This window comes from Coffea arabica, chromosome 11e, assembly GCF_036785885.1.
Source record: "Coffea arabica cultivar ET-39 chromosome 11e, Coffea Arabica ET-39 HiFi, whole genome shotgun sequence".
NCBI lineage: Eukaryota > Viridiplantae > Streptophyta > Magnoliopsida > Gentianales > Rubiaceae > Coffea > Coffea arabica.
Window position 1 is genome coordinate 20376722 of NC_092331.1, and position 17417 is coordinate 20394138.

Here is a 17417-nt window from a genome sequence, read left to right on the forward strand (position 1 = left end):
GAATCATTGCTTGTCCTCAAGCAATATAAAATTCCAACCATCAATGATCCAAAAATTGAAAATAAACATATGTAGTATTTCAACTCCATTTCCTTGAATCAAGGTAAATAACCCTTATGTGATCTTTCCATTAAGTTCAAGTACTCATAATATCAAGCAAAGAAGAGCCAAGTATACCATAATTTTACCAATTCAACTCAACTTCTTATTTTTATCTAATTTCGCAAGCAAGCAACTCCTATAGTCAATAAAGATGCTAACTAATCTCATGATCAACTTCTTATTTTTCTTAAAGAGGGATTTAATTTACTTCTTTTTTTTTTTTTTTTTTTGATATTTTAAGGGTTAAATATTGCTTAAGTTGTGAAAAATGCCTTTTGACGCGAAGATCAACATTTTTAGATGCAGATCCCCGGTTACTCAACATTTCACATACTCAAGTTGCTTTGCATACTCTTAATTCAAGTACCTTTTTACGCGAATGTCGACATTTGTAGATGCCAACCCCCGGTTACTCGGTACGAGAATCATTGGAGTAGAATAACCAATTTTTTTTTTCTTTTTTTTTTTTAACAATATATAATAAAATTCCCTCTAAGAGTAATCATGAGAAGAGTATGACACTTATTAACCATATTAATTTCTTATCTTATAAAATTAGATAAAAAGAAGAATTTTCATCAAATATACAAAATGTAGGCATAATTTTCTCCACTTTACTAGATATACTTTCCTATAGATGTAAAAATTATAATCACATAAAAATCATTTCCAAATTTCATGAGAAAAGAAGTATCAAAACCGCATATATTTATTTCAAAAGGATAAGTGACAAAATTTTATTTATTTATTATAGTTAATAACATATATATATATATAAGGTTTTGGAAAAATTTTGACAGAGTCTCCCCTTAAAAGTGGACTAAATCTCCCTGCCAGCAACCACAAGAAACACCATTTAAGCACAAGAATTATATCAAACACAACTAAAACCACAAGTATCACACATATTTCTCCCCCCACACTTAAATTACACATTGTCCTCAATGTGTAGGGAAGAAATGAAACAAAAGAAGAAAAGAAAAGAAAGAAGTACTCCCCAAGTCAATGGCTGAGATCCTTATCAGCCACTAATCACGAACCACTGTCAAAATACAAGTACCTACCACATAGAAAATAAAATGAAGTTAAACATCTTAAGTTCCACAAGTTAAGATAATTAGGCAAGCAAGTTCATCAACTAAAGATAGCTTCTGCAGTGTGCCAAGTCAGTTATCCCCCTCAGCATCATCGTCATCCTGTGCATCACGATTGGGCGGTGGATGAATGCCCAAATGATCTTCAATTCGGCTTAGACGATTCCTAACGTCAGCGAACTGGAATGCAAAGTCCTCCATATGATCAAAAAGTCGCTGCCAATTAGTTTGTGGTGGAGGAGGAGGTGGTGCTGCAGTAGAAGGTCCAGCTTCATCCCGACCATGTCTAGCCTTTTGTCTCCGCTCCTGAACAGGGCGTGGAATGTCTCCCGTGCCAATACCAAGGCGGCGAAGAGTAGTGATAGTCATCTCAGCACGTGGTGGAACATACTCCCGCCGCATGCCTTCCAAGGGAACCTCAAAACGGGGAAAGATTAAAGTCAGTAGACGAGGAAATGATAGTTTGAAGGAAGTTGTCTTACGCCTCGCCGTAGACCTAATGTGGCTGATGATGATGTTAGGCAATGAAATCCGAGCATATGGAGATGTCCGGTTATGGAACATGTAATCCAAGAAGTAGATATCGTTCTTGCGGACCTCCGTGTGCCCCGTCTTCTTTGGGATGACATTGTGAGCCATCATGTAAATGATAAGACGATGACGAGGTTCGAATACATTCGCCAATATGGTCTCCTTTCTGGTAGAGCGAAAAGGTTGGTACTCGAGACCAAACCTAGCCATGGCCAATGAGGGATCCCACCTCCTATTCGGGGGAACAAACTCCTTCTTCAAGTCTACTGGACGTCCGTCATCCATACACCCCAAAATAGCAGCCAAATCTTGCCGTGACAAGGTGATTCGTCTTCCACGCACCCAGGACTCAACTATTTCTCCACTATGGCGCGCCTTACTTTCAATGTTGGCGTAAAACTCGCGCACCAACTCTGGGTAGTAATGGTTTGGAAGGGTGAGAATCGGAGCCCATCCTAGCTGAGCAAAAGCTTCTGAGATGTTGTACATCATCTCAACTGGTGGACTGACGTGCATCTCAAACAAAAACTCCAAATTAGCACGCGCCTCATGCCACTCCTGATTCCTGCGAGTGTTGAACCTAGCACTGTCAAATACCGATTTTCCCGCTCCACGGGAGGTGCCCTCACCAGGTCGACGGTTAACTGGTGGAGGAGAAGGTGAATTCTCCTCTTCAGTCACCTCCATCTCTTCATTAACCTCCCTCTCCTCACTACTAGAGGATGAAAGTACCGCTCTTCTTCCCCTTGGCATAGTACCTAAAAAATATTTCAATTATCCACATGTACTACAACTCATTATTTGGCAACAAAAGTTCAGCATTAATCCAAATAACGTCAAATACAATTGCTCAAGTTCTAATCATTCAATGATCGTACAAGACATATTTTCTGCCTAAAGTTGCCCAAAATCACCAAATTACACAAGATATGTATCAATTATACTTTAATTAGTGAAAATAGGAACAATTATGATTATAACTATTTAGAATTAACAATAATAATATGCTTTTAGCTATAATCATGTTTAGGCAAAAATTAAACTAATTAACTCACCAAATCAACCAAATTACTCACTATACACAATGCACATGCTTAAACATCATCAACTAACCATTTTTAACCATAATTTAACATCACCAATGACTCAAAAACATCCTAGTTCCTTTTTCCAATTTCATCTAAATATAGCAATTGTGAATTTTAAAGTACTTGAAAACCAATAAATTGCTACATTTAAACATTTAAACATGCTTAAACAATCATAATAATCATGAATAAAATAAAAAATAGCCATGAACCTCATCAAATTTTCGAAATTAAAAGATGTCAGATAGCTCAGGATAAAAAATATGAACTTCTAAAATCAAAAGATTTGATGAAGAAACTTACCTCAATCACGTAGAAGGATGTTTGGTGATGCTAAAAATGCAAAAAGCCCTATGAAACAACCTCCAATTGACCTCCAATTGAAGAAATTAGAGTTTAAGAACCCTAACCTTCAATCCCTCAAAAACCTGATTTTAGGTGTTTTTCTTGGATTTTAATCGGTTAAAAAGGTTGTATGAAGCTCAAAAGGTGTTGGGGTGATGATTTCTAGCAAGATTATGGAGTATAAATGAAAATTTGTGAGTTGGGTAGAAGGAAGAGGGAAAAACGCGGCTGGAAAAATTGGGAAGAGAGGAAAAAAATTTGAAGCTGAAATCGCGTTTCTGAGGGTTATATTCAGACACATAAAACGCGACTAAAAACGCGCCTTCAACTCGCGTTTTTGAAGTCGCGTTTCCTGCACAAATCTTGCAGGACTGAAAACGCGACTGTGATGGAAAACGCGACTTCGAGTCGCGTTTCTGAAGTCGCGTTTTTGAGTCTTGATCCGGGCTTGAAAACGCGAATTCCATTAAAACGCGACTTTGGGTCGCGTTTTGAAGGCGCGTTTTCTGTTCTGCAGGTGCAGGATTGAAAACGCGATTCCTAGAAACGCGACTTGTAGTCGCGTTTACTTTGAAAACGCGTTTTCTGCTTCGATTTTTAGCAGAATTTCAACTTTTGAAAAATTACAAAAGGTACCCCAATGACTCAAAATGCATCATAGATCATTTGTTTGCCAATTTTAATGGCTGGAACAAATGTAAAACATTAAAAACATGCATTTTACCCCTTTATAATGAATCAAAAACACCTTTAACGCAAATCGAGGGGTTGAGTTGTTTGATCAAAGTTCGCCTTTTTTGTACTCAATTGGTCATCCTTGCCTTCAATTGCCAACCCTACATTACAAAAACAACAATTTAGCTAAAACATTGATTCAAACCACAAAATCACACCAAGTTAACAAATATAACCTAAATATTGGGTTGCCTCCCAATTAGCGCTTTTGTTTATAGTCGTTGGCTCGACTGAAAAAGTTGAATCACTTTAGAGCATTAGAGAGAGATTTTCTCCCCATGGGTCGAAACTCCCGAGCCAATCCACCATGTGGTGAACCATGCATTGATCTTCATAGTCCAATTTCCTCAAATGCCAAGGAGGGATATTAGACTTGTCATAGAGAGGCTCAACTTCACCTTGGAGTGGATTTTGCTTGTCTTTTCTGAATTGGCTCAACTTTTCACCATTTTCTTCATGGAATGGAGAATTTATTAAGCCAACTTCCATCCTTATCTTCTCCTCCTTTGTTCCTACACCATGAAAGTTAGTACCAAGGACATTTATAAATTTAACTTCTTCGGTCCTTTCTTGGTTAACCTTTTCATCATATGGCATATTAGAAACAAGAGCAGTAGGCTCTATATTCCCTTCTTTATTATCCAAATTGAATTCCAATTCCTCACCATTAACCCGTAATATAAGCTTACCTTTTTCTACATCAATTATAGTTCGTGCAGTAGCTAAAAACGGTCGTCCTAGAATAATTGGCATTCTCACATCTTCTTCAATATCTAAGACAACAAAATCCACAGGTATTATAGATTGTCTTACCTTTATGAGCACATTTTCCAAAATACCCATGGGACGTGTGATTGACCGATCCGCCAATTGCAATGTAATATTGGTAGCTTTTAGCTCTTGAAGTCCCAATCTCCGGGCAACCGATAACGGCATAAGTGACACACTTGCACCTAAATCACATAAAGCATTAGAAAAATGTAATTGACCAATAGTGCAAGGAATAGAAAAACTTCCCGGATCTTTCAATTTAGGAGGGAGTTTATTCTTAATCAATGCACTACACTCTTCCGTTAATGCTATCATCTCATTATCTACAATTTTCCTCTTCTTTGACATGATGTCTTTCAAGAAACGTGCATAAGAGGGAATTTGTGTTATAGCATCAATGAAAGGAATGTTAATGTGCAATTGTTTAAACATTTTGAAGAACTTTTCAAACTCCCGATCCTGTCCATCTTTCTTCAACCTGTGAGGAAAAGGTATCACATTAGAATTTAATTTGGGATGAAGTGCATCAATATCAATGATAACATGATCATTTTGACTTTCTTGCTCCCCTTCAATTGCTTGCTTCTTGTCTTTTTCACCACCTGAATTTTCAAAATCGAATCCCTCAACCGTTTTACCGCTTCTAAGAATGATTGCATTGACATGCTCTCTCGGATTCACTTCGGTTTTACTTGGTAATTCACCAGGGTTTCTATTGTTGATCACATTGGCAATTTGACCAATTTGAACCTCCAAGTTTCTGTACATCCCAGCTAATTGGTCCAACCGCCCCTCAACTCGCTCAAATCTATCCGAAGTCACCTTAGCAAGTTTTTCCACCGCGATCTCCCAACTTGGTTTAGTTTCAGCCTGTGGTTGCCTTGGTTGAAATCCCGGCGGATTGGTTGGCCTTTGTTGATTGCCTTGATCTTTCCATCCAAAGTTTGGATGATTTTTCCACCCCGGATTGTAAGTATTCGAGTAGGGATTATTTGGAGCATTTCGGTTGTAATTATTGACAAATTGTACCTGCTCAGAATCAACACACTCATTAATATCATGTTCACCTCCACAGAAAGAGCAACAAGCTACGTGTGCATTAGATGAACTTGGACCAACTCCACCTTGTCTACTTAGCAATTTCATCACATCATTCATTTGAGCACTCAGCATATTGAGAGTGTCCATTTCTATCATACCTGCGTGACGTCTCGTATTACCTCTTTCATTGGCCCATTGGTAGTTATTTGCGGCCATTTCTTCTATCAAATTCTGAGCTTCTTGGGGTGATTTACCCATTAAAGCTCCACCTGCGGCTGCATCAATAATAGTTTTAGTGGAGAAAGATAAACCATTATAGAAGGTTTGTATGATTAACCATTCCGGCAGTCCATGATGTGGACATTTCCGAAGCAAATCTCTAAACCTTTCCCATGCCTCATATAATGATTCTCCTTCCAATTGGCTAAAACTAGTGATATCCATTCTAAACTTAGCAGTCTTACCTGGTGGAAAATACTTATTTAAGAATGCTCTTGATAGTTCATCCCATCCAGTGAAAGTATTAGGAGCATGAGAGTGTAGCCAAAGTTTGGCCTTATCTCTCAATGAAAATGGGAACAACCTTAGTCTTATAGCATCATCACTAACTCCATTCATTTTAATTGTATCACAAATTTCCAAGAATGTAGCTAAGTGTGTATTAGGATCTTCTACTGCATTACCTCCAAATTGAGATTGTTGAACCATTTGGATAAGTGATGGTTTAATCTCAAAGTTGTTAGCATTTACCGTAGGCCTTACTATGCTTGTTTGAGATCCTTGTGTTCCCGGTAGAGCAAAATCTCGTAGAACTCGCCTATTTGCTTCATTTTCAGCCATTTCTTCTTCAAATGGTAGTTCTATCAAAATTTCCTCTATTGGTTGCCAAATCTCGTGTTCCTCTTGCTGTGGTGGATGCCTCCTTTGTCTACGTAGTGTCCTCTCAATTTCTGGATTGAAAGGTGCGACTTCTCGAGACTCCCGGTGCATACACTACAAACAGAAATAAGGGATATTATGCAACTTCAATGGTAAAAAAACTGATTACAATATAAGATTAAATATAATCTAAAAAATAAAGCTGTCTAAATTAATAAAGATGATTAGGCTCTAATATTGCCGCTCCCCGGCAGCGGCGCCAAAAACTTGACGGGTTTTTACTTTAAGTGCAAGTTTAATTCCGAATTTACACCCGTTGGACTGCAAGTATACAGGTCGCAATTGTAGTACAAGATGTGTATCGGGTCGATCCCACGAGGAGCAATTTAAAACAATTATTAGATACTAATTTACTCTATTATTTAGACTCACAATTAATTTGAGCAGAAACTTCATATTTTAATTCAACTACAAGAGTTCTTAACTAGATAAATGCAATCTCACAATAGGAGTAGAATTCACTAAATATTAAGATCTAGGGATGTAGATTCCACTTATGACACAAAAGATCTAAAATGAATTAATTCAACACTTGTTACTGCTCTTGTTTAACCAAGGATTCATTTCCAGAAATACCGAAATCACATTCTCATGATAATAATGGGTTAAAACAGATTAGTTTTTCCTAATCTCTTGGTAAATACTAAATCTGTTCTTATTCACACATGAAATGCAGATTTCATCCACTTGAATGTATTTCTATTCTCATGAATATACAACTCAAGTTCTACTTGTGTCATTCCATTATTTTTACCATTTCTCAATGAATAAAAATAACTATAAACCTGCTATTGGTGATCAAGCAACAACAAGTAATCCAACATACACAAGTAGATAAGTTAATACAAGACATAACAAGAATGAATAACAATCACTTCATATCATTTGGCCATAAGCCTCATCTACTCCCTAGATAAAGAAAATTAGCTACTCATGAATGATAAAACACTCATAACTTCATTAATGTAAATCATCATGAATTACAAATACAAACAGAGTAAAGAAAGTCTTAGCCAAGATATGGTGAAGCCTTCCAAAAATCTCCTTTGTCTTGAACTTAGATGATTACAAGATGAAATCCCAATTGCCCCTTGCAAGTCCTAGGTAGAGAGAATATGTTTTTCTGTAAGAAACTAAGCTACGAATGGATCTCAGATCTCTCCCCATATTTCTGCATAAAAAGTACTCAAAGGCTCCATTTTTCCAAGTCAAATTCTATCCTTTGATTCCCAAATCTCCACTTTGTTAGCATAGTCAAAAACCAATATTTTTGACTTGAAAATAAGCCACTTTTCTTGCCCTTTTGTCTTCTGAAGCATGTGCACCGAATTCCCTTGCATCTTATAGCTGGAAAGTGGTGTGAACACAAGAGAATTGGCTGAGTCAAATTGCAGAATTTCGGCTATAAAACGCGCCTACACAAAACGCGGTTACAAGTCACGTTTTGTGTACAGATTTAGTATTTACCAAGAGATTAGGAAAAACTAATCTGTTTTAACCCATTATTATCATGAGAATGTGATTTCGGTATTTCTGGAAATGAATCCTTGGTTAAACAAGAGCAGTAACAAGTGTTGAATTAATTCATTTTAGATCTTTTGTGTCATAAGTGGAATCTACATCCCTAGATCTTAATATTTAGTGAATTCTACTCCTATTGTGAGATTGCATTTATCTAGTTAAGAACTCTTGTAGTTGAATTAAAATATGAAGTTTCTGCTCAAATTAATTGTGAGTCTAAATAATAGAGTAAATTAGTATCTAATAATTGTTTTAAATTGCTCCTCGTGGGATCGACCCGATACAAGGTAATGCAGTAGAAGATCCTAATACACACTTAGCTACATTCTTGGAAATTTGTGATACAATTAAAATGAATGGAGTTAGTGATGATGCTATAAGACTAAGGTTGTTCCCATTTTCATTGAGAGATAAGGCCAAACTTTGGCTACACTCTCATGCTCCTAATACTTTCACTGGATGGGATGAACTATCAAGAGCATTCTTAAATAAGTATTTTCCACCAGGTAAGACTGCTAAGTTTAGAATGGATATCACTAGTTTTAGCCAATTGGAAGGAGAATCATTATATGAGGCATGGGAAAGGTTTAGAGATTTGCTTCGGAAATGTCCACATCATGGACTGCCGGAATGGTTAATCATACAAACCTTCTATAATGGTTTATCTTTCTCCACTAAAACTATTATTGATGCAGCCGCAGGTGGAGCTTTAATGGGTAAATCACCCCAAGAAGCTCAGAATTTGATAGAAGAAATGGCCGCAAATAACTACCAATGGGCCAATGAAAGAGGTAATACGAGACGTCACGCAGGTATGATAGAAATGGACACTCTCAATATGCTGAGTGCTCAAATGAATGATGTGATGAAATTGCTAAGTAGACAAGGTGGAGTTGGTCCAAGTTCATCTAATGCACACGTAGCTTGTTGCTCTTTCTGTGGAGGTGAACATGATATTAATGAGTGTGTTGATTCTGAGCAGGTACAATTTGTCAATAATTACAACCGAAATGCTCCAAATAATCCCTACTCGAATACTTACAATCCGGGGTGGAAAAATCATCCAAACTTTGGATGGAAAGATCAAGGCAATCAACAAAGGCCAACCAATCCGCCGGGATTTCAACCAAGGCAACCACAGGCTGAAACTAAACCAAGTTGGGAGATCGCGGTGGAAAAACTTGCTAAGGTGACTTCGGATAGATTTGAGCGAGTTGAGGGGCGGTTGGACCAATTAGCTGGGATGTACAGAAACTTGGAGGTTCAAATTGGTCAAATTGCCAATGTGATCAACAATAGAAACCCTGGTGAATTACCAAGTAAAACCGAAGTGAATCCGAGAGAGCATGTCAATGCAATCATTCTTAGAAGCGGTAAAACGGTTGAGGGATTCGATTTTGAAAATTCAGGTGGTGAAAAAGACAAGAAGCAAGCAATTGAAGGGGAGCAAGAAAGTCAAAATGATCATGTTATCATTGATATTGATGCACTTCATCCCAAATTAAATTCTAATGTGATACCTTTTCCTCACAGGTTGAAGAAAGATGGACAGGATCGGGAGTTTGAAAAGTTCTTCAAAATGTTTAAACAATTGCACATTAACATTCCTTTCATTGATGCTATAACACAAATTCCCTCTTATGCACGTTTCTTGAAAGACATCATGTCAAAGAAGAGGAAAATTGTAGATAATGAGATGATAGCATTAACGGAAGAGTGTAGTGCATTGATTAAGAATAAACTCCCTCCTAAATTGAAAGATCCGGGAAGTTTTTCTATTCCTTGCACTATTGGTCAATTACATTTTTCTAATGCTTTATGTGATTTAGGTGCAAGTGTGTCACTTATGCCGTTATCGGTTGCCCGGAGATTGGGACTTCAAGAGCTAAAAGCTACCAATATTACATTGCAATTGGCGGATCGGTCAATCACACGTCCCATGGGTATTTTGGAAAATGTGCTCATAAAGGTAAGACAATCTATAATACCTGTGGATTTTGTTGTCTTAGATATTGAAGAAGATGTGAGAATGCCAATTATTCTAGGACGACCGTTTTTAGCCACTGCACGAACTATAATTGATGTAGAAAAAGGTAAGCTTATATTACGGGTTAATGGTGAGGAATTGGAATTCAATTTGGATAATAAAGAAGGGAATATAGAGCCTACTGCTCTTGTTTCTAATATGCCATATGATGAAAAGGTTAACCAAGAAAGGACCGAAGAAGTTAAATTTATAAATGTCCTTGGTACTAACTTTCATGGTGTAGGAACAAAGGAGGAGAAGATAAGGATGGAAGTTGGCTTAATAAATTCTCCATTCCATGAAGAAAATGGTGAAAAGTTGAGCCAATTCAGAAAAGACAAGCAAAATCCACTCCAAGGTGAAGTTGAGCCTCTCTATGACAAGTCTAATATCCCTCCTTGGCATTTGAGGAAATTGGACTATGAAGATCAATGCATGGTTCACCACATGGTGGATTGGCTCGGGAGTTTCGACCCATGGGGAGAAAATCTCTCTCTAATGCTCTAAAGTGATTCAACTTTTTCAGTCGAGCCAACGACTATAAACAAAAGCGCTAATTGGGAGGCAACCCAATATTTAGGTTATATTTGTTAACTTGGTGTGATTTTGTGGTTTGAATCAATGTTTTAGCTAAATTGTTGTTTTTGTAATGTAGGGTTGGCAATTGAAGGCAAGGATGACCAATTGAGTACAAAAAAGGCGAACTTTGATCAAACAACTCAACCCCTCGATTTGCGTTAAAGGTGTTTTTGATTCATTATAAAGGGGTAAAATGCATGTTTTTAATGTTTTACATTTGTTCCAGCCATTAAAATTGGCAAACAAATGATCTATGATGCATTTTGAGTCATTGGGGTACCTTTTGTAATTTTTCAAAAGTTGAAATTCTGCTAAAAATCGAAGCAGAAAACGCGTTTTCAAAGTAAACGCGACTACAAGTCGCGTTTCTAGGAATCGCGTTTTCAATCCTGCACCTGCAGAACAGAAAACGCGCCTTCAAAACGCGACCCAAAGTCGCGTTTTAATGGAATTCGCGTTTTCAAGCCCGGATCAAGACTCAAAAACGCGACTTCAGAAACGCGACTCGAAGTCGCGTTTTCCATCACAGTCGCGTTTTCAGTCCTGCAAGATTTGTGCAGGAAACGCGACTTCAAAAACGCGAGTTGAAGGCGCGTTTTTAGTCGCGTTTTATGTGTCTGAATATAACCCTCAGAAACGCGATTTCAGCTTCAAATTTTTTTCCTCTCTTCCCAATTTTTCCAGCCGCGTTTTTCCCTCTTCCTTCTACCCAACTCACAAATTTTCATTTATACTCCATAATCTTGCTAGAAATCATCACCCCAACACCTTTTGAGCTTCATACAACCTTTTTAACCGATTAAAATCCAAGAAAAACACCTAAAATCAGGTTTTTGAGGGATTGAAGGTTAGGGTTCTTAAACTCTAATTTCTTCAATTGGAGGTCAATTGGAGGTTGTTTCATAGGGCTTTTTGCATTTTTAGCATCACCAAACATCCTTCTACGTGATTGAGGTAAGTTTCTTCATCAAATCTTTTGATTTTAGAAGTTCATATTTTTTATCCTGAGCTATCTGACATCTTTTAATTTCGAAAATTTGATGAGGTTCATGGCTATTTTTTATTTTATTCATGATTATTATGATTGTTTAAGCATGTTTAAATGTTTAAATGTAGCAATTTATTGGTTTTCAAGTACTTTAAAATTCACAATTGCTATATTTAGATGAAATTGGAAAAAGGAACTAGGATGTTTTTGAGTCATTGGTGATGTTAAATTATGGTTAAAAATGGTTAGTTGATGATGTTTAAGCATGTGCATTGTGTATAGTGAGTAATTTGGTTGATTTGGTGAGTTAATTAGTTTAATTTTTGCCTAAACATGATTATAGCTAAAAGCATATTATTATTGTTAATTCTAAATAGTTATAATCATAATTGTTCCTATTTTCACTAATTAAAGTATAATTGATACATATCTTGTGTAATTTGGTGATTTTGGGCAACTTTAGGCAGAAAATATGTCTTGTACGATCATTGAATGATTAGAACTTGAGCAATTGTATTTGACGTTATTTGGATTAATGCTGAACTTTTGTTGCCAAATAATGAGTTGTAGTACATGTGGATAATTGAAATATTTTTTAGGTACTATGCCAAGGGGAAGAAGAGCGGTACTTTCATCCTCTAGTAGTGAGGAGAGGGAGGTTAATGAAGAGATGGAGGTGACTGAAGAGGAGAATTCACCTTCTCCTCCACCAGTTAACCGTCGACCTGGTGAGGGCACCTCCCGTGGAGCGGGAAAATCGGTATTTGACAGTGCTAGGTTCAACACTCGCAGGAATCAGGAGTGGCATGAGGCGCGTGCTAATTTGGAGTTTTTGTTTGAGATGCACGTCAGTCCACCAGTTGAGATGATGTACAACATCTCAGAAGCTTTTGCTCAGCTAGGATGGGCTCCGATTCTCACCCTTCCAAACCATTACTACCCAGAGTTGGTGCGCGAGTTTTACGCCAACATTGAAAGTAAGGCGCGCCATAGTGGAGAAATAGTTGAGTCCTGGGTGCGTGGAAGACGAATCACCTTGTCACGGCAAGATTTGGCTGCTATTTTGGGGTGTATGGATGACGGACGTCCAGTAGACTTGAAGAAGGAGTTTGTTCCCCCGAATAGGAGGTGGGATCCCTCATTGGCCATGGCTAGGTTTGGTCTCGAGTACCAACCTTTTCGCTCTACCAGAAAGGAGACCATATTGGCGAATGTATTCGAACCTCGTCATCGTCTTATCATTTACATGATGGCTCACAATGTCATCCCAAAGAAGACGGGGCACACGGAGGTCCGCAAGAACGATATCTACTTCTTGGATTACATGTTCCATAACCGGACATCTCCATATGCTCGGATTTCATTGCCTAACATCATCATCAGCCACATTAGGTCTACGGCGAGGCGTAAGACAACTTCCTTCAAACTATCATTTCCTCGTCTACTGACTTTAATCTTTCCCCGTTTTGAGGTTCCCTTGGAAGGCATGCGGCGGGAGTATGTTCCACCACGTGCTGAGATGACTATCACTACTCTTCGCCGCCTTGGTATTGGCACGGGAGACATTCCACGCCCTGTTCAGGAGCGGAGACAAAAGGCTAGACATGGTCGGGATGAAGCTGGACCTTCTACTGCAGCACCACCTCCTCCTCCACCACAAACTAATTGGCAGCGACTTTTTGATCATATGGAGGACTTTGCATTCCAGTTCGCTGACGTTAGGAATCGTCTAAGCCGAATTGAAGATCATTTGGGCATTCATCCACCGCCCAATCGTGATGCACAGGATGACGATGATGCTGAGGGGGATAACTGACTTGGCACACTGCAGAAGCTATCTTTAGTTGATGAACTTGCTTGCCTAATTATCTTAACTTGTGGAACTTAAGATGTTTAACTTCATTTTATTTTCTATGTGGTAGGTACTTGTATTTTGACAGTGGTTCGTGATTAGTGGCTGATAAGGATCTCAGCCATTGACTTGGGGAGTACTTCTTTCTTTTCTTTTCTTCTTTTGTTTCATTTCTTCCCTACACATTGAGGACAATGTGTAATTTAAGTGTGGGGGGAGAAATATGTGTGATACTTGTGGTTTTAGTTGTGTTTGATATAATTCTTGTGCTTAAATGGTGTTTCTTGTGGTTGCTGGCAGGGAGATTTAGTCCACTTTTAAGGGGAGACTCTGTCAAAATTTTTCCAAAACCTTATATATATATATATGTTATTAACTATAATAAATAAATAAAATTTTGTCACTTATCCTTTTGAAATAAATATATGCGGTTTTGATACTTCTTTTCTCATGAAATTTGGAAATGATTTTTATGTGATTATAATTTTTACATCTATAGGAAAGTATATCTAGTAAAGTGGAGAAAATTATGCCTACATTTTGTATATTTGATGAAAATTCTTCTTTTTATCTAATTTTATAAGATAAGAAATTAATATGGTTAATAAGTGTCATACTCTTCTCATGATTACTCTTAGAGGGAATTTTATTATATATTGTTAAAAAAAAAAAAGAAAAAAAAAATTGGTTATTCTACTCCAATGATTCTCGTACCGAGTAACCGGGGGTTGGCATCTACAAATGTCGACATTCGCGTAAAAAGGTACTTGAATTAAGAGTATGCAAAGCAACTTGAGTATGTGAAATGTTGAGTAACCGGGGATCTGCATCTAAAAATGTTGATCTTCGCGTCAAAAGGCATTTTTCACAACTTAAGCAATATTTAACCCTTAAAATATCAAAAAAAAAAAAAAAAAAAAGAAGTAAATTAAATCCCTCTTTAAGAAAAATAAGAAGTTGATCATGAGATTAGTTAGCATCTTTATTGACTATAGGAGTTGCTTGCTTGCGAAATTAGATAAAAATAAGAAGTTGAGTTGAATTGGTAAAATTATGGTATACTTGGCTCTTCTTTGCTTGATATTATGAGTACTTGAACTTAATGGAAAGATCACATAAGGGTTATTTACCTTGATTCAAGGAAATGGAGTTGAAATACTACATATGTTTATTTTCAATTTTTGGATCATTGATGGTTGGAATTTTATATTGCTTGAGGACAAGCAATGATTCAAGTGTGGGGGTATTTGATAAGAGTTTATTTTACGTATTTTTAAGTGCATTTTATTAGTTAATTTTGAGTTGATTATTTAGTTTTATAATTAAAATAAAGAGGTTTTTGGTAAAATTATATATTTTTGGTAAAAGTGGATAATATTGCATTTCTATTGATTTTAATGGTAAAAACTTCATTTTTATGCAGGAATGATGATTCAATCACCAAAGGATGTCAAATGAGGTAAAAAATAGAGATTTGGTGATAAATTCAAGTGGCAACAAGAAGAATGAAGTGAAAAACGTTCAAGTGAGGAAATGCAATACAAGTCAGTTTTGACACTCTTCAGTATTTCGATCATATCTCAGGCTACAAAGCTCCGATTTGGATGATTCTTGAAGCATTGGAAAGCTAACTCAAAGGGCTACAACTTTTGTGTTTTGCACAAAAGCTAGTTCGGCCTTTATGATAGAGAAAATCGCAGATGAAGTAAGGCCAAAGTGAATACGCGAGTACACAAAACGTGACTTGTAACCGCGTTTTGTGTAGGCGCGTTTTATAGCCGAAATTCTGCAATTTGACTCAGCCAATTCTCTTGTGTTCACACCACTTTCCAGCTATAAGATGCAAGGGAATTCGGTGCACATGCTTCAGAAGACAAAAGGGCAAGAAAAGTGGCTTATTTTCAAGTCAAAAATATTGGTTTTTGACTATGCTAACAAAGTGGAGATTTGGGAATCAAAGGATAGAATTTGACTTGGAAAAATGGAGCCTTTGAGTACTTTTTATGCAGAAATATGGGGAGAGATCTGAGATCCATTCGTAGCTTAGTTTCTTACAGAAAAACATATTCTCTCTACCTAGGACTTGCAAGGGGCAATTGGGATTTCATCTTGTAATCATCTAAGTTCAAGACAAAGGAGATTTTTGGAAGGCTTCACCATATCTTGGCTAAGACTTTCTTTACTCTGTTTGTATTTGTAATTCATGATGATTTACATTAATGAAGTTATGAGTGTTTTATCATTCATGAGTAGCTAATTTTCTTTATCTAGGGAGTAGATGAGGCTTATGGCCAAATGATATGAAGTGATTGTTATTCATTCTTGTTATGTCTTGTATTAACTTATCTACTTGTGTATGTTGGATTACTTGTTGTTGCTTGATCACCAATAGCAGGTTTATAGTTATTTTTATTCATTGAGAAATGGTAAAAATAATGGAATGACACAAGTAGAACTTGAGTTGTATATTCATGAGAATAGAAATACATTCAAGTGGATGAAATCTGCATTTCATGTGTGAATAAGAACAGATTTAGTATTTACCAAGAGATTAGGAAAAACTAATCTGTTTTAACCCATTATTATCATGAGAATGTGATTTCGGTATTTCTGGAAATGAATCCTTGGTTAAACAAGAGCAGTAACAAGTGTTGAATTAATTCATTTTAGATCTTTTGTGTCATAAGTGGAATCTACATCCCTAGATCTTAATATTTAGTGAATTCTACTCCTATTGTGAGATTGCATTTATCTAGTTAAGAACTCTTGTAGTTGAATTAAAATATGAAGTTTCTGCTCAAATTAATTGTGAGTCTAAATAATAGAGTAAATTAGTATCTAATAATTGTTTTAAATTGCTCCTCGTGGGATCGACCCGATACACATCTTGTACTACAATTGCGACCTGTATACTTGCAGTCCAACGGGTGTAAATTCGGAATTAAACTTGCACTTAAAGTAAAAACCCGTCAAGTTTTTGGCGCCGCTGCCGGGGAGCGGCAATATTAGAGCCTAATCATCTTTATTAATTTAGACAGCTTTATTTTTTAGATTATATTTAATCTTATATTGTAATCAGTTTTTTTACCATTGAAGTTGCATAATATCCCTTATTTCTGTTTGTAGTGTATGCACCGGGAGTCTCGAGAAGTCGCACCTTTCAATCCAGAAATTGAGAGGACACTACGTAGACAAAGGAGGCATCCACCACAGCAAGAGGAACACGAGATTTGGCAACCAATAGAGGAAATTTTGATAGAACTACCATTTGAAGAAGAAATGGCTGAAAATGAAGCAAATAGGCGAGTTCTACGAGATTTTGCTCTACCGGGAACACAAGGATCTCAAACAAGCATAGTAAGGCCTACGGTAAATGCTAACAACTTTGAGATTAAACCATCACTTATCCAAATGGTTCAACAATCTCAATTTGGAGGTAATGCAGTAGAAGATCCTAATACACACTTAGCTACATTCTTGGAAATTTGTGATACAATTAAAATGAATGGAGTTAGTGATGATGCTATAAGACTAAGGTTGTTCCCATTTTCATTGAGAGATAAGGCCAAACTTTGGCTACACTCTCATGCTCCTAATACTTTCACTGGATGGGATGAACTATCAAGAGCATTCTTAAATAAGTATTTTCCACCAGGTAAGACTGCTAAGTTTAGAATGGATATCACTAGTTTTAGCCAATTGGAAGGAGAATCATTATATGAGGCATGGGAAAGGTTTAGAGATTTGCTTCGGAAATGTCCACATCATGGACTGCCGGAATGGTTAATCATACAAACCTTCTATA

At 36.9% G+C, this 17417-nt stretch overlaps 2 protein-coding genes and 3 non-coding genes across 5 annotated transcripts; 2 read left to right on the plus strand and 3 right to left on the minus strand.

Annotated features, from left to right (window-relative positions):
* Window positions 1–3963: 3963 nt before the first annotated feature.
* Window positions 3964–5895, minus strand: LOC140021217 (uncharacterized). The gene is made up of 3 exons (XM_072071982.1): window positions 5866–5895; window positions 4379–5695; window positions 3964–3996 (listed from the first exon to the last, which is right to left on the minus strand). Exons 1-3 carry the CDS (start codon window positions 5893–5895, stop codon window positions 3964–3966), a joined length of 1380 nt encoding a protein of 459 aa, XP_071928083.1.
* A 158-nt stretch (window positions 5896–6053) lies between these two features.
* Window positions 6054–6160, plus strand: LOC140026291 (small nucleolar RNA R71). The gene has a single exon (XR_011830237.1). It is a non-coding gene; the product is annotated as a small nucleolar RNA R71 (small nucleolar RNA).
* Window positions 6161–8684: 2524 nt separating this feature from the next.
* On the minus strand, window positions 8685–8791 carry LOC140026292 (small nucleolar RNA R71). The gene has a single exon (XR_011830238.1). It is a non-coding gene; the product is annotated as a small nucleolar RNA R71 (small nucleolar RNA).
* A 158-nt stretch (window positions 8792–8949) lies between these two features.
* On the plus strand, window positions 8950–10881 carry LOC140021218 (uncharacterized). Its single transcript, XM_072071984.1, has 3 exons — window positions 8950–8979; window positions 9150–10466; window positions 10849–10881. The coding sequence occupies exons 1-3, from the start codon at window positions 8950–8952 to the stop codon at window positions 10879–10881; spliced, it is 1380 nt and encodes a 459-aa protein (XP_071928085.1).
* A 6397-nt stretch (window positions 10882–17278) lies between these two features.
* LOC140026294 (small nucleolar RNA R71) lies at window positions 17279–17385 on the minus strand. Its single transcript, XR_011830240.1, has one exon. It is a non-coding gene; the product is annotated as a small nucleolar RNA R71 (small nucleolar RNA).
* Window positions 17386–17417: the final 32 nt, after the last annotated feature.

Excerpts from the sequence above, each read along its gene's own strand:
- LOC140021217 (XM_072071982.1), bottom strand. The coding sequence starts at position 5,895 with ATGAAAGAGGTAATACGAGACGTCACGCAG. Across the intron at positions 5,696-5,865 it reads TAATACGAGACGTCACGCAG|GTACAATTTGTCAATAATTA; the intron begins GTATGATAGAAA and ends GATTCTGAGCAG. Across the intron at positions 3,997-4,378 it reads AGGAGAAGATAAGGATGGAA|GGTTGGCAATTGAAGGCAAG; the intron begins GTTGGCTTAATA and ends TTTGTAATGTAG.
- LOC140021218 (XM_072071984.1), top strand. The coding sequence starts at position 8,950 with ATGAAAGAGGTAATACGAGACGTCACGCAG. Across the intron at positions 8,980-9,149 it reads TAATACGAGACGTCACGCAG|GTACAATTTGTCAATAATTA; the intron begins GTATGATAGAAA and ends GATTCTGAGCAG. Across the intron at positions 10,467-10,848 it reads AGGAGAAGATAAGGATGGAA|GGTTGGCAATTGAAGGCAAG; the intron begins GTTGGCTTAATA and ends TTTGTAATGTAG.